The following is a 22,865-nucleotide window of genomic DNA, read 5'->3' as shown; positions in this document are numbered from 1 at the left end:
CCACCAGACAACCTCTGCGTTTGAATGGTCTGTCTCTTCCTGCTAGAATGTCAGCTCTGCGAAGGGTTTCATGTGTTTGGCGCCCTGTTCAGTGCCTGTGAGCACCTGGTGGGTGCTCAGGCCATGTTTGTTGGATGGGTGGGTGGGTAGACAGGAAGAAGTAGATGACAATGCCTGTGTGACTGGTGCCATGGAAGACCACGAGCAAAGGGCAGTCACCAAGGGCTCGTTTGGCAGGGATCATTTACTTTTTCCTCATGAACTTTTCACTCTGATGAAACAAGAATAATAGGTATGCTGCAAGATTATGACTTTGTTTTCATGTTTTGACTTTGTCAAGAATATTGCTGACCAGGAAATTGCTGTCTGAGACCTGTTGCTTTGAGATGTATTCATTGCTGAGGGCAATGGAAGGATTATATTACTTTCACATCTTTCCTTTGCCCCAGGCCCTGATATGTTTCCCAGAATAGCATTAGTATGTTTTTTTAAGCTGCATTTCCCAATCAGTGTCACACTGTGAGGCTTTTATTTATTTTAAAAATTTATTTTATTGATTTATTTTTGGCTGCATTGGGTCTTCGATGCTGCACTCAGGCTTTCTCCAGTTGCGGCAAGCGGGGGGCTACTCTTCGTTACGGTGCGTGGGATTCTCATTGCGGTGGCTTCTCTTGTTGGAGCGCAGGCTCTAGGCGTGCGGGCTCAGTAGTTGTGGTGTGTGCGCTCTAGAGCACAGGCTCAGTAGTTGTGGCGCACGGGCTTAGTTGCTCTGTGACATGTGGGATCTTCCCTGACCAGGGCTCGAACTCGTGTCACCTGCATTGGCAGGTGGATTCTTAACCACTGCGCCACCAGCGAAGTCCCTGTGAGGCTTTTAACTTGGCATTGTGTTCAAGGAACCACAACTCTGTGTTTATAAAAAGAAGAAAAGAAAGAAGATAGACAGGAACCATAGCCAAATGTTAACCATGAAAATATCACTTGTGTATGGATAAGGTACTTTGCCTCACCGAGGAGTAACTTGCTAGTATTTTAGTAGAAGAATGAAAGGTAAACTGGAACTTGTAAAACTAACCTGGTGGTGTTTTTTGTTTGCTAATTTAGGCATTTGAGCTGGTGATGTCTATTCTGTTGTTCACAGTCAGGCAACCATTCAATTTTAGTATTTTATTTCAGTATGAAGGGGGAGGACTTCCCTCGTGGTCCAGTGGGTAAGGATCCATGCTTCCACTGCAGGGGCCACGAGTTCGATCCCTGGTCAGGGGAACTAAGATCCTGCATGCTGTGAAGCAGAGGAAAAAAAAAAAGAGGGGGAAAGGTCACATGCCAGTGTCTCCAGAGGAATGAGCCCCTTCGGGATTAAGTCGCATGATCAAAACTCAGAAGAGAATGGTGTGCAAACCAGAGAGCCTGTTTCATGATTGTTGATGCAAGATGATAAAAGACCCCAGGCTGTACCAGTCATGTGGGCTGAGAGCACATTCTGGCTCCCTGTTGTTTCAGTTTTACCGGAACGTAGCCATGTCTACTGGTTTCCGTATTGTCTCTGGCTGCTTTCGTGATACAGTGGGAATTGAAGAGTTGTGATGGAAATGATGTGACCTGCAAAACTGAAAATACTTACTTTCCAACCCTTTACAGAAAGAGTTTGCCGACCCCTACCGCATGGGACGGCTTCCCGGGAGGCTTGGCTGCAGCCGGGAGGCTGCTGGTTGGAGGACCTCAGCAGTCACTGGCACACCTCCCCTCCCGTTTGGAGGCCACTGCAGAGCTCTGGGGACGGGAGTTTGGCTGTCTCTTGCCTGACCTCACTGCTGCTGCTTCATACATTTGTATAACTTCACCTTTTAGTGCCCCATGGTGAGCCCCGGGCAGGTCGAGTGGACTTGGGAGAGCATCCTCCGATACACGCTAACGTATTAACAGACCAGCAGGTTCCAGTGTTGGGGCAGCCTGGGCAGTCCACTGCCCTCATCTGTTACGCACCTTGACCGTTTCAAGACAATCTTGAAAACAAACCTGGGGCATGTTATTGTAGTTACCCGTGCATCCATGACCTTGCAGTGGAGCTAAAGAAACCTGGATCTAGCACCAACTCAGATTCTTAATTCTCACACACCAAGAACTGAGTTCTTGGGAGAAGTTATCCAGGGGGCAGAGTAGTGTGGTTTCTTGACGGGGATGCCAGGCTTCTGGGCGGAGCCGACTAGAGCCTGCCAGGGTTAAGGAAGAGGCCTGCTGTGGGTCCAAGTGTTGTCCTGGGCATCACCCAGATCTTGTCAGAAATGCAGGGTCTCAGGCCCTGCCCAGGCCTACTGAATCAGAATCGGCCTTCTAACAAGCCCCCCAGGTGATCTCGGCGGACAGTCGAGTTGGAGAAGTGCTGGCCCAAGGTGCTTTTACTTTTTTAAACTTTTACCAGACTCAGGGCTTCCTGTTCCTTCACTTGGGGGGAAATCCTCCATCATTTTGTTTCAGCACGGTGTCAGGCACAGGCGCTGAGGATGGTCTCTTAGGCTTAGACGTGGCTCATGCCTCAGCTGGCTGTGCGGCCCACGAGGACAGAGGCTTTGTCCTGTCCCTGCTGCATTCCTGGCACCCAGCACTTTGTTTGGCAGGGTTGGAGTTCAGGAGACTCTGGCCCAATGGGTGAATGAATGAATGAATAAATTAGTGAATGAGTGAATGAGCGCTGTTTCGTCAAAAGGCGTCGGAGGCAGAGGTTAGCCTCCTAGACTTTGCCCTGCTCTTAGTTTCTATAGCTCAGAGCAGACTGAGATGCTCAAAGACTGTTTTGCCTCTTGTCTCAGAGTGAGAGGCCTGGCTTCTGTCACAGGAAGGCTGTTTTTTAAAATAACATAGTCAGGACACAGGGCAGTAAGATAACATACTTGTCTGAGTAATGCAAAGTGGCCTCGGTCTTGCCTTTTGTGCTTTAAAGCCCTTCAAAGTTTTGGCAATGAAGTATAAAATTGGGCATGTACTTCATTAAGAATAAAGTCTTGAGATGCAGAACCGTGTAGCAGAAAGGCTGGACCAGGAATTCAGAAGGCATTGGTTCTGATCTCTGCCCAGAGCTGACTGTCTGTAGATATTGGGCAAGTCACTTCTCTCGTGCTTCAACCTCCCCATCCTGTAAAACAAGGATTAAAATATTTGCCCTGCCTCTTGTACAGAATAATGTAAATGGATTGTGTTATGCAAAGACATTCATTTGGGCTGCCAGTGTTAGACTGTAGCTTATCCAGATAACTCACAAACGTAAATTGCCCCACCCCCCGTGTTTATATTGAATGTATGTTGAATTTTTACAGACTTTATTGTATAATTAATATATATTAATTGTAGTAAAAGAGACAAAAATAAAGATCATCCTTAATTCCACCTACCAAGAATAACTGCTATTAAATTCTGTCTGCCTTCCACATTTTGCTATGCACACATTATATGTCTATTTTCTTACAAATAGTTCATAGTATGTGGTAGGCGTTTCTCCAACACAGTTAAGTTTGTTGATGAATTTTGTCTGCCATATTCCAAGTTGTGACAAAAACTTTAAAAGGTTGCCCCAAGAGCTTTCTCAATATTCTTTGGTTTATACTCATAACTTCAACCCACAGTGAAGGTTGGGAGCTATGGGCAGCCCCCTGCTCCCCCCGGGGGAAAGGGCCGCAGAGCTAAGAATAAAATTCTGCTCTGTCATCATTTTTATCCTTAGCTTGTTGTGTCTGACGACTAAGTCGTCTTTATCTTTTTGACCCATTTGCTGTGATCTTTGCCTAGGGGCCAGTCATGTTCTTCTGTTCATGTCATTCCTTTCTTGCTTGACTCAGCCTTTTTCTTCCCAGATTTCTACAGTGGAACTCCAAGGCGCAGAATGATTTGGGAAGTCGCTGTGTTGCTCAGCTTGGCCCTGGGAGCTGGTGCTATTCCCGTGGATGATCCTGAGGACGGAGGCAAGCACTGGGTGGTGATCGTCGCGGGATCAAATGGCTGGTATAATTATAGGCACCAGGTAAGAAAATGACTAATCGTTTCCTTTATGACGCTGGCATTCTGTAAACAATCCTGGACATTGTTACTAGAACAGACTTTTTAAAAAGCCAGTTATGTTCCTATTAGGTTGGCAAAAATAAGTGCGTTGGTGAGGATATGGAGAAATGGGAACCCTCCCACGTTGCTGGGTGGATTATAAAATGGTGCAGCCATTTTGGAAAACATTTTGTCAGTTTCTCAAAGTGGCCCATCTGGGGTCACCTCAGTCTGATGCAGGGTTTCTCAACCTTGGCACTATTGACACCTGGGTCCAGGTAATTCTTTATTGTTGGGGGGCTGTCCTGCACATTGCAGGATGTTTACCGGCATCCTTGACCTCTGCCCTCTAGATACCAGGAGCATCACCCAACCCACTGTCACGACCAAAGTTGTCTCCAGCCTGTGCCAAATGTCCCCAGTTGAGACCCACTGGTCTAATGCCTTCATTTTATAAATAAGGAAACTGAGACTTGAAGAGAGGAGGTGACTCGCCCGAGGCCACGCAGCAAGTTGAGGTGCAGACGGGACTCTGGTCAAAGCATCGTGAGGCCTCTTTGCCCTCCACGCCTCTGCCCTGCTGCTGTGCCCTTACCCCTTTCTCCTCATCTTTCCTGGCATTCCCAGCAAATCAGCCTGGCAGAAATCAGAGCGGAAAGAATCTATATTCGTAAATACATTAAAAATGCAGCCTCCAGGTGAGAACGTAAAATGGTGCAGCTGCTTCGGAAAACAGTCTGGCAGTTCTTCGAAAGTTTCCGCACGCAGTGACCATATGACCCAGCGTTTCACTCCTTAGGCATATACTAAAATAAATAAATAAGCACATGTCCCCTAATAAGACTTGTACTCAGACGATGGGAGCAGTTTTGTTCACGTTACCAAAAAGTGGAAACAGTCCGAGTGTCCCTCAACTGATAAATGGATAAACAAAATGTAGTCCATCCGTACATTTGGCCACAAAAAACAGCAAGGTACTGTATACATGCTTCAATATGGCTGAACCGTAAAACGTTATGCTAAGTGAGAGAAGCCAGTCACAAAGGACCATAGGATTCCACTTATATATGAAAGGCTAGCATAGGGAAATCTAGAGAAACAGAATGTAGATTAGTAGTTGCCAAGGTCTGGGCAGAGGGAATGACTGCTAATGGGTATGGGTCTCTTTTGGGGGTGATGAAAATGTTCTGGAATTTGATAGTGGTGATGGTTGCATGAGTTTGTGAACATCCTAGAAACCACTGAATTGTATATTTTAAAAGGTTGACTTTGATGGTATGTGAATGATACCTTAATAAAGTTGTTATTTAAAAAGTCATTGAGGGAATTCCCTGGTGGTTTGGTGGTGAGGACTGCACGCTTTCACTGCTGAGGATCCGGGTTCAATCCCTGGTTGGGGAACTAAGATCCTGCAAGCTGTGCGGTGCAGCAAAAATAAATAAATAAATAATTTTAGGGACTTCCCTGGTGGTGCGGTGGATAAGGCTCCATGCTCCCAATGCAGGGGGCCCGGGTTTGATCCCTGCTCAGGGAACTAGATCCCACATGCATGCCACAACTAAGAGTTCACATGCCACAACTAAGGAGCCCACGTGCTACAACTAAGGAGCGCATTGCTGCAACTAAGGAGCTGGCGAGCCACAACTAAGGAACCCACCTGCCACAACTAAGACCTGGTGCAACCAAATAAATAAATAAATAAATATTAAAAAAATTTTTTCTTTTTCGCGGTACGCGGGCCTCTCACTGCTGTGGCCTCTCCCGTTACGGAGCACAGGCTCTGGACGCGCAGGTTCAGCGGCCATGGCTCACGGGCCCAGCCGCTCCGTGGCATGTGGGATCTTCCCGGACCGGGGCACGAACCCGTGTCCCCTGCATCGGCAGGCGGACTCTCAACCACTGCGCCACCAGGGAAGCCCTAAAAATTTTTTTTAATTAAAAAAAATTTTTTTAAAGAGTAAGAAAATTTAAAAAAAAAGAAAAAGAAAAATAAGTCATTGAATCTTTCAGTTCTCAGAGACAAGATGCACAGATGATCATGGTTGGTGCTGGGCTTGCATCTAAGAGCCCTTTACACAAATGAAATCATTTAACCGTTGTGGGGTTACGTGCAGTAGGTCTGGTTGTTGTTCCCTTTTTACGGATGCATGGACTGAGGCTTTGAAAAGGTCAGTACTTCAACCCAACGTGGCCCAGATGGCAAGTGGTTGAGCCAGGATTCAAACCCAGACTGACTAGCTCCAGAGCAGCGCTGTCCAACAGGAGAGCCACCTGTGTCGTGGCAAATTTTCTAGTAGCCACATTTTTGGTTTTTTTTAAACTAAAAAGAAACAGGTGAAATTAACTTTCATATGTCCTCTTTAACCCAATATAGCCAAACTATCATCATTTCATTTGTAATCAATATAAAAAGTTACTAATGAGATACTTTACGTTTTTTTAAAAAATACTAAGTCATCAAAATCATTTCATTTATAAACAATATAAAAAGTTACTAATGAGATACTTTACATTTTTTTAAAATATACTAAGTCATCAAAATCCAGTGCACGTTTACCTTCACGTTACATTCAGTTTGGACTGGTCATATTTGAAGTGCTCAGTCACCAAGTGTGGCCAGCGGCTGCTGTATTAGAGAGCACGGACCTAGCATCTGTGTTCCTGATGGCTTAGCAGGGCTGCCTCACGTGCGTTTCCCTCCCAGGGTGTCAGTTTCATATCTGTTAAATAGGGGTTGGTTTAGATGAACTTCCTACCGGCTCTATAATTTGATGATTATTGAATGACTTATTTCTTGAATGCTTTTTGTATGTTAGCTGAATAGGAAATTTGGCTTGATTGAAAAATTATTATGGCGAAATGATCCCTTTTCTTTTTAATGCTTAACCCAGACCTGACCCAGTTAAAGAGGAGCAACCTGAGTACTAACTGCCCAGCTCAGTTTTCTCCTCCCTCTCTAACCATGAGTCAGAAAGATGCAGTGTTAAATATGGGTCATTGATAGTGGATAGGCTGCTTCATTAGCCACCCTGGTTTTTATACAACCAACTTAAAAAAGCATGTATTGGTTAAATATTATTAAGTATAGGTATCCGATTAACCTTTGCTCCAGAAAACATTTTTAAGTGTTGCTAGTTTCCCTGGGTAAAATATTCCATATCAAAATGGAATGAGGCAAGCAAGGCAAAAAGAAGTGGCCACAGACTGAAATTTTCATCCCTAAATGAGGGAGGATGCTGGCACTGAGGCTGTGAAGAGGAGACGTGGGTGCTGAATCATCTCTGGCCTCGGCCCATATACCGGCCGGACGGTTTCTCTGCCAACATTTGCCGTCTCGACTTTGGAGGCCAAGCACTAAAATAGCATTTGAAAGAACTTCTCCCCTAGAACCTACACAGACTTTTTTTTCTACACAGACTTTTTTAAAAAAATAAATTTATTTATTTTTGTCTGTGTTGGGTCTTCATTGCTGTGCGTGGGCTTTCTCTAGTTGCAGCAAGTGGGGACTTCTCACTGCGGTGGCTTCTCGTTGTGGAGCACGGGCACTAGGTGCATGGGCTTCAGTAGTTGTAGCACGTGGGCTCAGTAGTTGTGGTGCATAGGCTGAGTTGCTCCACGGAATGTGGGATCTTCCCGGAACAGGGATCGAACCCACGTTCCTTGCATTGGCAGGCGGATTCTTAACCGCTGCACCACCAGGGAAGCCCCTCTACACAGACCTTTAAACTTACATTTTTATAGAGGTTTATATTTTCCTTGAGTGAACACAGCACTCATTATCACAAATTTCTTTTGTTTAGGGAAGATTTGTACACCAGGCACAATTAAATCACCGCAGAGAGCTTTTCTGTGCTTTCTGATGGTTATTTAACCTATGTTGGTTAAACTGAATTTCTCTGTTTTCCATTTTTGGCTGGGATAATGGGATGACAGAGAGGGAGTTGGTTGGTCTGGGGTGATGCTGGTGGGGCATGTGGCCTCTTGAGTGTTGGGGGGAAGGTCTTGGGAGGACAGGCTCCTGCAGTGGCAGAGGCAGAAGCCAGGCTGCAGTGCATGGAGGACAGAGAGAGAGGCCCCGCAGTGCAAGCTAAGCGGCACACGGGGACAGCAGTACCATCTATTCTTCCGACAGGCTTGTAAGGGGGAAAAAGAAGTATGTAGGTCACCAGAGGAGGTACAGGACTGGAGGAGGGTTTCTTTTAGGGCAGAGATTTGAGCACGCCGAGAAGGAAAGTATAAGGCCCAGTGTGGGCAGCGGGGGGTGGTGTTAAGTAGATTGAAGGTGAAGTTCACCCTTGCCCAGGCCAACAGGAGGACGCTGAGGATGGTGGGAGTTGGGAGGACAGGCAGATGTGAGCCAGGTGTCACTAGGAGAAGGGGACTTGGGGGGCGGTTTGAGGTCACTGCCGGGCAGTGGGGCACTGAAGGAGGAGGTCTGGCGTGTTGGCAGTAGGACAGGAGTGGTTTGAGAACAGCAGGAGGGGTGAGGGGCTGGGAGAATGCTGGTGCCTCTTCCCCTCTGCTGGTCTCGAGCTGGGGGCTGGCACGGTAAGGAAGGGAGCTCCACCTCATCCGGGAAGGCTTTGAGAACATCCACATCCTGGGGCCAGGAGGAAGCAGGGAGGGAGAGGGAGAAGTCTAGAACTCACACACGTTGGAGTCGGGAGGAGAAGATATGATGATGGAGGGTCAAGGGCAGAGTCGTTACATTTCTGAGAGACCGCCTTTCATTTTATATACTTTTAAAGTGTGTACAATGACCACTTTTTAGAAACAGCTTTATTGCAGAGGTATACGTTTACATGTCATACAATTCACCTCTCCTATAGCTTCGTGATTTTTAGTAAATTCATACCGTTGTGCAAGCATTACCACAGTCCGGTTCTAGGACCCTTCCATCATTCTAGAAAGTTCCCCATGCCTGTGCGCATCCCAGCCCCATGCAACCAAGGATTTGCCTTCTGTCTTTATTGTTTTTCCTTCTCCAGAAACTTCATATAAATGGAGTCATACAATATGCAGTCTTTGTGGTGTCTGGCTTCTTTCGCTCAGCATAATGTGTCTGAGGTTAATCCATCTTGTTGCAAAATATCACGTATATTTTAAAAACAGAAACATGGATGGAGAGCAGAGCGGAGTAGGACTGACTTGGGGGAATGCAGTTAGCCCAGGAGGGCTGTCCTTGTACAAGCCAGAGGCTGGGCAGGGTCGTGGGGAATGTGGGCCGTGGACTTACACAGACCCCGGGTATAATTCCTGCTCTCCGCTCACCTGCTGTATTAGTTTGAACAAATTACGTAGTCTCGCTCTAAACCTCTGATTCTCCTCTGGAAAATTTGAGGTGGTGGTGAGCTCAGTGAGGCATCCCCGCAAAGCCCAGACCCAGGGCTTAGCCTCTGCCGTGCTCAGAGCACATGTCGGGAAGTGGTCATATACACGCAGTGGTAATATACCCTCAAGTGGTAATATCCTCTCAGTGAGCGGCCTGTGAGAACCACTTCCTGGCCCCTACCTGGTTTGAAAGTGGACCCCTTGGCAGTGACTAGAACACGCCAAGCATTTAGCCTTTGCTCCAAGCCGGTTATCCTTATTTGCTTACAGTTGGCCTGAGGTAAGGCAGCACAGCCAGCGTCCAGACAGTGGCCTGCACCAGGACATCACGGGATGCATTAGTAAACCCCGTCGGAACTCCTTACGCAGGCCATGAAACAAGCTGAGTCGGCAATCTCTGTTCAGTAGTCCAGAGGGCTCTGCCCTTTCTTTAAAGCCTTGCTCAATACCCTCCTCTCACATGGCATCTCGTATGGCTTTTCTGTTTTAAGGGGAAAAAATGCATAGAGATCAGATATGTTCCAGGGAATCCATTCAAGTAACCTTTGACACCATCTCCAAGTCATTTGACTTGGCCTAACCCTACCTTTTATCTCTCTTGGGTATCAGTAAATGCTTGACTCCGACCAAAAACCCTTCTGAATTAAGAAAGTTAGAGGCAACCAAGTAACTCCAAGGACCCAAGAGAGAATCGCTGCTTCGCTCTGAGACCACTGTGTGTGGAGGCAGGGTGTAGGGCATGGTCGGGGGCAGGAGATCTGGGTTGGAAGCCATGAGCCCTTCCTGAGCTTGTCCGCATCTGTGAAATGGGCGTAAAAGCACCTGCCTGTCAAGGTGGTGGTGAGGAGCCAGACAGTGTAGGGGAGCACTAACAGGACAGGCTGAATATATTTTCTAAAATATATGGTCTTACTGAAGCATATTTTACAGAGCATGTATAATCCACCCATTTCAAGTGCTCAACTCAATGATTCTTTTAGTACATTTACCAAATTGTGCAAACATCACCATAAACCAGTTTTAGAACATTTGCATCTCCCCAGTAAGATCCCTTGGGCCAATTTCCCTACCTCCAGGCCCAGGCAACCACTAATACACTTTCTATCTCTGTAAGTTTGCCCTTTCTGAACATTTCATGCAAGTGGAGCCCTGCAATGTGGTGTTTTGTGTATGGCTTCTCTTAGGGTAATGTTTTTGTGGTTTATCTGTGTTGTAGCATGTATCAGTACTTCATTCCTTTTCTTGCCAAATAGTGTTCCATTGTATGGATAAACCACATTTTTTTCTGTTTACCAGTTGATGGACATTTGGGTTGTTTCCATTTTTTTGTCTATTTGAATCATACTGCTAGGAACATTTGTGTGCAGGTCTTTGTATATACGGACAAATGTTTTTGTTTCTCTTGTGCAGACACCTAAGAGTAGAATTTACTGGGTAATATGGTAAATTTATACTTAACTTTTGAAAAAACTGTTAAACAATTTTCCAAAGTGGCTGCATCATTTTACATTCCCACAAGTAGTAGATGAAGGTTCCTGGTTTATACTCACCAACACTTGTTACTGTCTGTCTGGCTATGAAGTGGTATCTCATTGTGGTTTTAATTTGCATTTCCCTAATAACTAATGATCGTGGACATCATCTTTTTATGGGCTTATTAGTATATCCAGTTAAGTGAAATGTTTATTTAAATCTTTTACCTACTTTTGATTGGACTGATTGTTTTATTGAGGTATAAGACTTCTCTGCGTATTCTAGGTACAAGTCCTCTATCAGATATGTGTTTTGCAGACATTTTCCTCTTACTCTGCTGTTTGTCTTTTCATTTTCTTACTGGTGTTTTTTGAAGCACTCGTTTCTAATCTTGATGACGTCCAGTTTGTCAGTTTTTTCCTTTTATAGACCATGCTTTCGGTATCATATCTATGACATATTTGCAGTTATAACTCAAGGTTCCAAAGATTTTCTCCTAGGTTATCTTCTAAAAGTTCTATTATTTTAGCCCTTACATTTAAGTCTACGATCCACTTCGAGTTAATTTTTGTATATGGTGTGAAGTGAGGGTCTAAGTTCATCATTTTGCTTATGGATATCCAAATTGTCCCAGCACCATTTGTTGAAAAGACTCTTCTTCCCCAGTGTAGTTTTGAAAACAGGAAGTGAAAGTCCTCCAACTTTCTTTTTTTTCAATATTTTTTTTCACTATTCTAGGTCTTTTGCAGTTCTGTACAAATTTTAGGATAATCTTGTCAATTTCTGCAGAAATCCCTACTGATCGGTTTCTAAAAATTTTAAGGGTAGTAAGTCTTCTGATCCATGAACATGAGATGTTCCTCTATTTAGATCTTCTTTAATTTCCCTCAGCACTGTTTTATAATTTTCAGTGTACAGGTCTTGCACTTCTTTTTTTTTTTTTTTTGCGGTACGCGGGCCTCTCACTGTTGTGGCCTCTCCCTTTGCGGAGCACAGGCTCTGGACGTGCAGGCTCAGCGGCCATGGCTCACGGGCCCAGCCGCTCCGCGGTATGTGGGATCTTCCCGGACCGGGGCACGAACCCATGTCCCCTGCATCGACAGGCGGACTCTCAGCCACTGTGCCACCAGGGAAGCCTCCTTGCACTTCTTTTGTTAAATTTATTCCTAAGTTCTTTTTGGTTTTTGATGAACCTGCCTTTTAATATCTGACAGGAGAGATAAATAATAGTATGACTTGTACTGCAGTGAGTGTGCCTGCTCACTCCAGTTTCATCATAGGGAAGGTTAAATCTGATATAATGTTGGTTTGATTTTTTTTTCTTATGAAATAGAAATCAAATGTCTATATAACATGCGTGCAGTTTAAAGATTAATAATAAAATGAATACCCGTGTACCTTGTACCCAACTAAAGCAAAAGAAGATTACTAGTACCTTGTTCCCTGTGTGATCCAATCCCCCTCCCTTCCTGCCAGAGGGCAAGTTCCTGAGTTTTCTTTTGCTTTGCTTTAGACTTTATCATATATGTATTTAACTAAACCACATAATGTTTACTTTAGTCTGTTTTGACCTTTATATAATGTAAACTGTGGTGGATAGTTTTTTCTATGACTTCTTTTTGTCATTATGTTCCTGAGATTCATGTATCTTGAGGCATGGGTTGTATTTCATTCAATTTTAGGTAGTCCATTTCTGTGAGCTTCCTGATGCTCCATTATATGAACATAGGGCAGTTTATTTTTCCAGCTATTGATGGTGCTTTGGATTTTTTTTTTTTTTTTTGCGGTACGCGGGCCTCTCACTGTTGTGGCCTCTCCCGTTGCGGAGCGCAGGCTCCGGACGCACAGGCTCAGCAGCCATGGCTCACGGGCCCAGCCGCTCCGCGGCATGTGGGATCCTCCCGGACCGGGGCACGAACCCATGTCCCCTGCATCGGCAGGCGGACTCTCAACCACTGCGCCACCAGGGAAGCCCTGGATTATTTCTTGATTTTTACTGTTGCAGTGACGCTGTGAGCACTCTCCCATTACACATAGTCTGGGGCAGCGGTCCCCAACCTTTTTGGCACCAGGGACTGGTTTCTTGGAAGACATTTTTCCTGCGGAACTGGGGTGGGGGTGGGGGATGGTTCAGGCAGTAATGCGTGCGATGGGGAGCCATGGGGAGTGGCAGGTGAAGCTTCGCTCGCTTGCCGGCCACTCACCTCCTGCTGTGCGGCCCAGCTCCTAACAGGCCGCAGACCAGTAGTGGTCTGCGGCCCTGGGGGTTGGGGACCCCTGGCCTAGGGTATAGCTTGGAGTAGAATTGCTGGGTTGGAGGGTACATGCTTCAGTCTGATCCGATAATGTCAAGATGTTTTCCGGAGCCCAGTGCCAATGACACTATACTTCCACCATCAATGTTTTAGTTTCCTATTATTGTTGTTACAAATTACTACAAACTTAGTGGTTTAAAACAATACAAATTTATTATGTTACAGCTCGAGGTGAGGAATCTGAAATGCGTCTCACTAGGTTAAATCAAAGTGTCCAAAGGGCTGCTTTCCTTTCTGGTGATTCTTGAAGAGGCCCATTTTCTTACCTTCTCCAGCTTTTAAAGGCTGCCCACATTCCTTGGCTTGTGGCATCTTCCTCCATCTTCAAAGCCAGCAGTGGCAATCCAGTCTTTCTTACATTATATGCCTCTGACACCAACTTGCCTGCTTCCTTCTTCCACAAATAAGGACCCCTGTGATTACTTTGGCCTGCTGGAATAATCCAGGATAACCTCTTTATTTCAGGGTCGGCTGATTAGCAATCTTAAATCCATCTGCTATCTTAATTCCCTTCTGCCATGAAGTGTAACATATTCACAGGTTCTGGGGATTAGGATTTGGACATCTTTGGGGGGCTGTTATTCATCCTACGGCAGTTGGTGTTTGAGGGTCCTTGTTATTTTATAGAAATGGGGACTTAAACATTTTAATGTGTGTGTGTGTGTGTAATATTTAGTAGCTTTTTAAAAATCATCTATGTTTAGATTTTCAGCCCCCTACTCTTCCTGGGTCTTTACAGTTTTAATGATTTCTTGATTGTCCCTGTCTGAAGCAATATCACGTTCTGGAGTCCGAATGCCTGGGATCTTTCACCGTGAGCTGTGTGACTTGGACAGGTCGCCTCCCCTCCCTAAGCTTTGATTCCCTCATCTATGAAATGGGAATAATTATCACATAGAGTTGTTAAGAGAATTAAATGAGATCGTGCATAGAAAGTCTGAGCATAGTGCCTGACAAATAGAAGAAAGTCAATAAATGTATGCGTTTTCATATTTATTCAGTCATCTGTTCATCTAACAGCTCTTGAATGCCAGGTCTTAAACTCACCCGCTCAACATTTAGCAGCTGTATTTTGAGCACCCATTTTTTGCTATAAAGTCCATTTGTGTGGGGCATCTACAGGCAAAATGCTGGGTTTGGTGGTGGGTGAGCTTTATTTTATTTTTTAATTACTTTTTATTGGAGTATAGTTGCTTTACAATGTTGTGTTTCTGCTGTACAGCAAAGTGAATCAGTTATACATATACATATACCCCCTCTTTTTCAGGTTTCCTTCCCATTTAGGTAACCACAGAGCATTGAGTGGAGTTCCCTGTGCTATATAGGAGGTTCTCATTAGTTATCTATTCTATACATAGTAGTGTATGTATGTCAATCCCAATCTCCCAATTCATCCGACCCCCTCTTCCCCCCTTGGTATCCATAAGTTTGTTCTCTACATCTGTGTCTCTGTTTCTGCTTTGCATATAAATTCACCTGTACCATTTTTCTAGATTCCGCATATGAGTGATATTATATGATATTTGTTTTTCTCTTTCTGACTTACTTCACTCTGTATGACAGTCCCTAGGTCCATCCACATTGGGCAAGCTTTATTTTAATTGATGTGCTAAGAGCTGTGTAGAATATGATCTGTGGAGGTCCAGTTCCTAAAGCCCTTTTCCTTAGAGAGGCAAGTAGCTGGGCAAACTGTTTCTTTTATGCTTTGTCCTAGGAAAGACATAATTAAATAAAAGCAGAAAGTTAGGTGACATATTTCCCTTCTGTTCTCAAATGATTTCCATGTCATGGAGTGTAGTATGTGTCATCTGAAAAAGGAAGCAAAGAATGTCTTCACCCTTTTATGGACAAGGATCACATTAGCAAAGTTTTTCTTTTACCCTTAATATGGTCACCCTTGTTGTTATTTATTTTTTTTAATTAATTAATTTATTTTTGGCTGTGTTGGGTCTTTGTTGCTGCACACGGGCTTTCTCTAGTTGTGGCGAGCAGGGGCTACTCTTCATTGCGGTGCACGGGCTTCTCACTGTGGTGGCTTCTCTTGTTGTGGAGCATGGGCTCTAGGTGCGTGGGCTTCAGTAGTTGTGGCATGAGGGCGTCAGTAGTTGTGGCTCGCTCTGGAGTTCAGGCTCGTAGTTGTGGTGCACGGGCTTAGTTGCTCCGTAGCATATGGGAATCCTCCCGGAGCAGGGCTCGAACCTGTGTCCCCTGCGTTGGCAGGCGGATTCTTCTCCACTGTGCCACCAGGGAAGTCCCAACCCTTGTTATCTTTTTAAAGTAAAAAGCACATCCCTCATTTCAATTCCTGAGCTGAGCTTTTGAGTTTTCACTCAGTTCTCTGAGCAGCAACTATGGCAGTTAAAGTTACTGGAACCAGAAGAATCCTGTGTGATACAGAACTAGCCGCTAAGCTTTTAATCTGCTGGTTCATCATTCTAAGTCATTCTGTTCTTCAGACCTAAATCAGTGCTTTCAGGAGACTTTTCTGTGGTGTGGAAAATGAAAATAACTTATTCAGGACTTTCAAAGGCCCTTGTTGCCTGTAGATGTGATGGTGGTGGTGGTGGTGGTGTGTGTGTGTGTATGTGTGTGTGTGTGTGTGTAATCCACATATACGCTAACTGCCTGATGAATGAAAGTTTCATGGGGGTGGTGGATTTTTAAAAATTGAATTGAAAAAGGTAAATGAGTGTGTTTTAAAATAATTTAAGTACCTGCCCGGCAGGGAGCGGGTCACAGCACGTCTTCCATGAGAAGGAGCATGTTGCTCATTAGAGCATCAAAATTGGCTTCCTTCCGGGAAAAATCTAACACTTGACAAAACCACTTCCCCCAGGCCGATGCGTGCCACGCCTACCAGATTGTTCACCGAAATGGGATTCCTGATGAGCAGATCATCGTGATGATGTATGATGACATCGCTAACTCTGAAGAGTGAGTAGGGTGTGCTTTGAGCTTGATGGTGAGGAACTTCAGGGCATTTTATTTTTATTTTATTTATTTATTTTTTTTGTGGTACGCGGGCCTCTCACCGCCGCGGCCTCTCCCGTTGCGGAGCGCAGGCTCCGGATGCGCAGGCCCAGCGGCCATGGCTCACGGGCCCAGCCGCTCCGCAGCATGTGGGATCCTCCCGGACCGGGGCACGAACCCGTGTCCCCTGCATCGGCAGGCGGACCCCCAACCACTGCGCCACCAGGGAAGCCCCAGGGCATTTAAAAAAATGCACACAGACCCTCAGGAATCCTTAGATCAGCGGCCTAACATTAGAATATAAACAGACTCCCGGATGAAGTTCCACATGGTGCTTCATCTAGAGCTTTGACCATATCTTGGTGGGACCCAGCAATGGCGGGGACATAGGAAATGGTGGTGAAGGTCCTTGGGCTGGGGCTTTGGAAGGATTTAAAGCATGAGTTCCCTCTCAGCTTGGGGAACTGACTCATCATTGGGTTCTGTGGTGCTTGTTCCTAAGCTCTGAGCAGGGACGCCTCAGAGGCCCTGTACACAGAAGGCTCAATTGTATCTTAGAATACATTAGAACATCTAACCCACTCTAGTCTCCCAGCTCCTTGTATGGGTACTAACCCTAACCCTATCCAGTCTCCCAGCTCCTTGGTTCCCAGACTATGGCCCTGTACTGTGATCACGTTAACAGCTCATAATCCATCCTGAGCTTTAACGCCTAAGCTCTTGTATTAAAGCCTTGTTTTCTGTTCTGTCTTTTTCTGAAAGTAGTTTTGCTCTGAGAGGTCTCTTGATGACATCTTGCCCCCAAGATGCAATCTGGTGTCCAGCAGGAAGCCAGGCACACAGGGGCCTGGGTCCCTGTCCTCGGTTTGCAGAGCTCAGTCCTTTGCTGCCCCTGCCAGGAACTCAGGAGTTGTGGGACACTGAGACCCCCGAGCTGCTAAAATCACTAACACGTTGGTGACCTCAGAGGCAATGAGGAATGTCTGTGACAACCACGGTCGTTTAGTATTTTAAAGCGTAACAGGGGCGTATTCACCAAGACATAGATTTCAGAGATACGTCAAATTGTGTGCTTCACTCGTGTCCTTTGATTTTCAGCAATCCCACCCCAGGAATTGTGATCAACAGGCCCAACGGCTCAGACGTGTACGAGGGGGTTCTAAAGGACTACACGGGCGAGGTGAGGCGCATCACGGGGTCGGAGCCAGCGGGGTCTGCTGTTTCATTTCAGTGATGATTTTTCCCTCTTTCTTGTACTTCTGGGATCAGAACCTCATTAGACTGATTTCTGGTTAATGTTTCGTGTTTGTATTAAGATTTGTGCGTGAGGTGTAATTTCTGAGAATTTTGAAAGAAAGCAGAGGGAAAAAAAAGGACGTTAGTTGTAGTCTACTGATCCTTAGTTTCTAATCTTGTTGTACTTTAAGCCTCATAATAGATTTCCTTCCATAATACCTGATTTTCTTAGGGTATTGCCAGTGATCTGATTATAGATTATCCGTGCCCTTTTCTGAAAATCAGTTTTCTCAGCATCAGCCCTAGTACGATATGTATATATCTCTCTATATATATCTCTCTATATCTATCTATCTATCTATATATCTATATCTCTCTATATATATCTCTCTATATCTATCTATCTATATCTATATCTATATATCTCTCTACATCTGTCTATCTATCTATATCTATATATCTCTCTATATCTATCTATATATCTATATCTATATCTATATATCTCTAAATTTTGTAAGATAGTTTTTCATTAATTATTATAGTATATAACTTCCAGAACATTACATGCTTCCCGGTCGATTGAGGCTGTATACATTGACACGTTTTTAAAAACACCATTATGACTTCAGCCTCATGGATTTCAGAGTCTCTTTTTCGTAATGTCAGAGGGATCAAAACTAATATTCCTTGTGACAGAGAAAGTCTGAAGTTTAGCAGTTCTTTCAGTTTCATTTTTCTCTTTTAAATTCAAGAACATTTAAATCAGACACATCATACGTGTCGTATAGATGATTCCATTTTTATAAAATTGTTTCTATATAGTTATATAGGGAAACATTTGGAATTTAGGTGGTGGGATTTTTGATGGTTTTTTTTTCCTTGTGCTTTTCTGTATTACATTTTTTTAACGATTGCATATCCGTTTTACAAAATCCCCTTTAAGGACGTTGAGTGTCCTTGGGAACTGGCCTTTTAGGAGGCAAGCTGGTTGCAAAGGTCAGTGCTGATGTTTCTGTCGCCTGCTTTGCTGTCTCTCTGAGGCAGTGTGCTCTTCTCTGCTCTTTGCCCCTGCCTACCGACATCTTTGGGTTTCTCCACATGAACTTTATAACGATCAAGAAGGAATGGCAGGCTTGCTGAGTTGGCATCAGCCAAAGACAAGATGATACTTGAGACGAGGTCATGCACATGCCTAGGAAACACTGGATCTTTCTTGGTTGCAAAGTGTTTGCCCTTAAACCTTAAGCCTTGGAGGTATGTGGACGGTGGCCTGGGCCCTCTGCGACAGACTCAGCAAACGCACTCATTTGGAGTGACAGCTGCATCTGATTTCAACTCCCCATTCTTTGTAGGATGTCACCCCGCAAAACTTCCTTGCTGTGTTGAGAGGTGATGCAGAGGCAGTGAAGGGCAAAGGATCTGGAAAGGTCTTGAAGAGGTAATGTCTGTTTTATGGCTGTCACACTTTTCTGAATGACGTGGTACTCCAGAACTGAGAATTCAAACAGGCCTTGCCCTTTGTTCCCGGACTATTTACCTGTGAGAGATGGCAGCGTGGGGACCTTTGCCCTGACAGGCTGCACAGACCTGGTGGCTTCTTTTGGCAGCCCATTTCTGTAACGAATTAACCCTGTGATCCAGGGTCCCAGGTTAGTCTTAGTGAAATGTTCCCCATCACTTAAACCTGCTGTGTTTGTTGTCTGGATCCTGGTGCTGGTCGGTTCCACTACCAGGGGAACACGCCAAGACAGGCGTGAGGCTCTGTGGTCAATCAGGTTGTAGGGCCCCCGCCCCGCCTCCTGCCGACCCTGTGCTCTGATGGCGGGTCAGCCCAGTGGGAGGAGGACATTTGTAAGTTCAGAGCAAACCTCCGTATGGGAGAAAACTCATCCCATTGCTTGCCCTGTTGGCTGTGGGTTAGAGATGTCTTGTTTAGCATCTCTTTATTCAGCATTTTGACGTGATGTCAGGGGCCTTAGGAGCATGACTTCAGACAGTCTCAGGTACTCGGCAAATGGTGCTGTTTCCCTTATGCCCGAGGGGAGGCCTGGGCACAAGTAGCTTGTGTGAGTTAGAGCAGAGACGGACATCTGCGCGGGATGAACCAGATTGCCTCCGAGTGAGTTACTGCATCTCTGCAACCTTGAAGCAGGGCCCTCTGAGTGGAAGCCTGGTGAGGGGGCGCAGGTGGGCGTCCCAGGCCGTGTGCAGGCCGAGGGGCCCGGAGGGGCAGTCGGAGCTGCAGGACCGTGCTTGGCGGTGTGTCCTGGCTCCCTTACTCATTTCGGAGAGATCTGTTGGCACAGCGTGGCCGCCCGGGATGAGGCCCTGTTGCCAGAGGCCTTGCTGTCCAGATCACCCTGGGCTGTCTGCCGAGCACCCTCCCGGCCGTGATTGAGACCCTCCAGGCTCTGGGACGCGCCTCGTGGTTCAGAACAGCACCCAGCGGGAGCAGAGGGAACAGGCTGGACGGCGGGCTCCTGGGCTCCTCCTCCCACCTGGCTGGGAGACTGTAACCTCAGACCTCTCCTGAGTTTTTTGATTGGGGTGGCATTTCAGTCCAAATGGTCCACTTGGACTCTCATGCTCGTGTGCGTGTCTCTTGGCAGTGGCCCCCGGGACCACGTGTTCGTTTACTTCACTGATCACGGAGCCACTGGAATACTGGTGTTTCCTAATGACGATGTGAGTTTTTCTTAATGTTTTAAAGACAAGCTGGGGGGAACTCTGGCGGTCCAGTGGTTAGGACTCCACACTGTCACTGCCGAGGGCCCGGGTTCAATTCCTGGTCGGAGGACCCCCAAGCCATGTGGTACGGCCAAAAAAAAAATCAAGCTGGGAGAATGGGAAACAAAACCTCAGTGTTGGCAGGCCGCCTGTGATGTGTGTCTCTAACATCCTACAGCGTAGGTTTGTATGTGGCCGCTGAGGGTGAGGTCACATTTCGCAGCTTGCAATCTATCCAGAGGCACCTCTTCCGGCAGGTTTTCCCTGCGTGTCTCCTGACATCACAGCATGACTCGCTGTCCCTGAACTTGGGTGCGGTCATAGAACACAGTCCCTGAATGCTCCGGACAAAGTGATGAGGAAGCACATCTGCTTCCCCTTTTTATTATGTGATTAAAGCCCTCGATGATGTTCTGGGATAATGCTGTTCACCACGATTATTTAGAAATCTCTCAGGATTTCTAAATAAGAATTTATAAAGCATCATTAAGACTTGATTAGTGGGTTATCCAGCAAATGGTTTCTCTTGATGTGTTTGGTCTGAATGTCCATATTCTTACCTTTCAGCTTCACGTCAAGGACCTGAATGAGACCATCCATTACATGCACAAACACAAGAAGTACCAAAAGGTAATGTCAGTGCTTGGGGTGGCCTTGGGGGAAGAATGTGAGGGATGCAGTGGAAGCAAGCCCATGGTTCTTCGACAGGCCTCCTAACTCTGGATTGGCTGTGTTTTTTGGAAAGGGTGTCCTTTCAATCAGTCTTGACCTCTGGTCTCCCAGGATTAACTTTTTGTGATTCTACAGCTTCAGCTGTTAGATCAGAATCACTGGCGATCTTGTTAAAGTACAGTGTGGGCCCCAGCCCCAGAATTTGGCTCAGTTGTTCTGGGGAGAGGCCTGCGGGTTTGCCTTTCTGAGTTTTCAGGTGATACTGATGCTCCTGGACTAGGGACCACACTTTGAGGACTGCTGTTTCTAGGGCTGTCACCAATCTGGGGCAGCTGGGGAGGAAAATACCACCTTCTTATTTTCCCTTTGGCCCTCTCTGGCCCCCCCCCTTTTTTTTTTTTTGCGGTACGCGGGCCTCTCACTGCTGTGGCCTCTCCCGTTGCGGAGCACAGGCTCCGGACGTGCAGGCTCAGCGGCCATGGCTCACGGGTCCAGCCGCTCCGCGCCATGTGGGATCTTCCCGGACCGGGGCACGAACCCGTGTCCCCTGCATCGGCAGGTGGACTCTCAACCACTGCGCCACCAGGGAAGCCCTCTCTGGCCCCTTTTGCACCCTGTGTGTAACCTGTGTAGCTCAGGCATGTATGTGTTAGTAACGTGTTTTGCTCTTGGACACTGCTCCCTGCGTTGGATGGCAGATCAGTTTTCTTTAGCATCACCTATGGCTCCACATTTTTCTACATTATTTCAGCTAATAGGTCATTTTATTCTATTAGCCATGCATAAATTTGGGTCCTTCTGGTTTGTATGACAACAGCTTCTGTAGCCTCTGCTTCTTACAGCAGAGATGTCTCCCAAAAGCAAAAGTGAAAGACTCTTAAGAAACACGTCACCCCAATAAAGATGTCAAAAAAAAAAAATCTATTTCACCCTTCCAAAAAAAAAAAAAACAATCAAAGAAACATGTCCAGAGAGTGCGCAAAGTCAAAGTAGCATTTGCGAGAGGCCTGTGCCTGGGCGGGGTGAGTTCACCTGTCTCGTTCACCTCCCAGATGGTGTTCTACATTGAAGCCTGCGAGTCTGGGTCCATGATGAGCCACCTGCCCCCCAACATCGATGGTAGGTGGTGGGAACACTGGCCTCTGAGCTGGGCTGGGTGAGCACCTTGCTACACGGTGCAATTGGACATTCTCTGAATCTGCCCATGGGAAGAACCAAGTGTCTTACATAAGCCAGGCCTAGGCCAGCCTAGTGCTTGGAAGCAGGGGGATACCTGTGGGCAGCTCTGAGCTCCTTCTTCTCCTGGAGGATTAGTGGTCAGGGGATGAAGGGATGGAAGCTCTGGATGTGAACTCTGTAGTGCTCTGCCGGGTTCTAGTAGGGCTACTTAAGACCAAGATCACAGTCTTTGGACCGACCTCTGTCCTTTGAGATGTGTTGCTTGCTGGCTCTCTGATCTTGGGCAGGTGACTTACCCTCTTGGACCCTCAGATTTACTCATCTGTAAAATGGGGATAAAGATAGTGTCTGTTAGGAGAGTTACATTTTAAGCGATGACATCTGTCCAGCATATTTCTGAGCCCATGGTAGCTAGGTAGTAAATGGTAGGTATTTTATATGTTCAGTCCATCTAAGTGTTTCTTTAATAAATGTTCACTTTCTGTGGAAATGAAATGAGGTCCATATCCTTCCAGATTCCAGAGCTACTCAAATCTGTTAGCACTGTCTAACAGTGTCTATCAGCTGGCTTCTCTTTTTCCACATTTAGTTTTAGATGAGTTACTGAAACTCAGTGAACAGGGCTGGATACAAGGAGGTCTCCCTGCCCTCCCTGAGCTGATCATAGGTGACCTGCTTTGATTGCACTAGGAAAGGAGGAGGAACTCAAGCCTCAAGTGGAATCCACAGACAGCCGAGAATAAAACACGACTGAAATGTGTCTTTAATTCCTCGTAGTTTATGCAACTACTGCTGCCAACCCCAGGGAGTCGTCCTATGCGTGCTACTATGATGAGGCGAGGTCCACGTTCCTGGGGGACTGGTATAGTGTCAACTGGATGGAAGACTCGGACGTGGTGAGCCATCTGGGGGCTGGCTGCTTAGCTGAGG

General features: G+C 46.0%; 1 protein-coding gene across 1 annotated transcript in view; it reads left to right on the top strand.

Moving 5' to 3' along the window:
• The window catches only part of LGMN (legumain), a 36,377-nt gene that overhangs the window by 5,774 nt on the left and 7,738 nt on the right, over positions 1-22,865 (top strand). The window contains exons 2-9 of the mRNA XM_022576244.2: positions 3,849-4,015; positions 15,988-16,085; positions 17,220-17,301; positions 18,710-18,795; positions 19,967-20,042; positions 20,652-20,714; positions 21,809-21,875; positions 22,713-22,831. Coding sequence (XP_022431952.1) covers positions 3,878-4,015; positions 15,988-16,085; positions 17,220-17,301; positions 18,710-18,795; positions 19,967-20,042; positions 20,652-20,714; positions 21,809-21,875; positions 22,713-22,831 — 729 coding nt within the window. The 5' untranslated portion in view covers positions 3,849-3,877. The remainder of the gene's footprint in view (positions 1-3,848; positions 4,016-15,987; positions 16,086-17,219; positions 17,302-18,709; positions 18,796-19,966; positions 20,043-20,651; positions 20,715-21,808; positions 21,876-22,712; positions 22,832-22,865) is intronic.

Source organism: Delphinapterus leucas, chromosome 2 (genome assembly GCF_059928025.1).
Source record: "Delphinapterus leucas isolate spDelLeu-1000000601 "Yukka" chromosome 2, BTC_Dleu_Yukka2, whole genome shotgun sequence".
Lineage (NCBI taxonomy): Eukaryota > Metazoa > Chordata > Mammalia > Artiodactyla > Monodontidae > Delphinapterus > Delphinapterus leucas.
The sequence above is the reverse complement of the archived record's forward strand: the minus strand, read 5'-3'. Positions and strand labels throughout refer to the sequence as shown.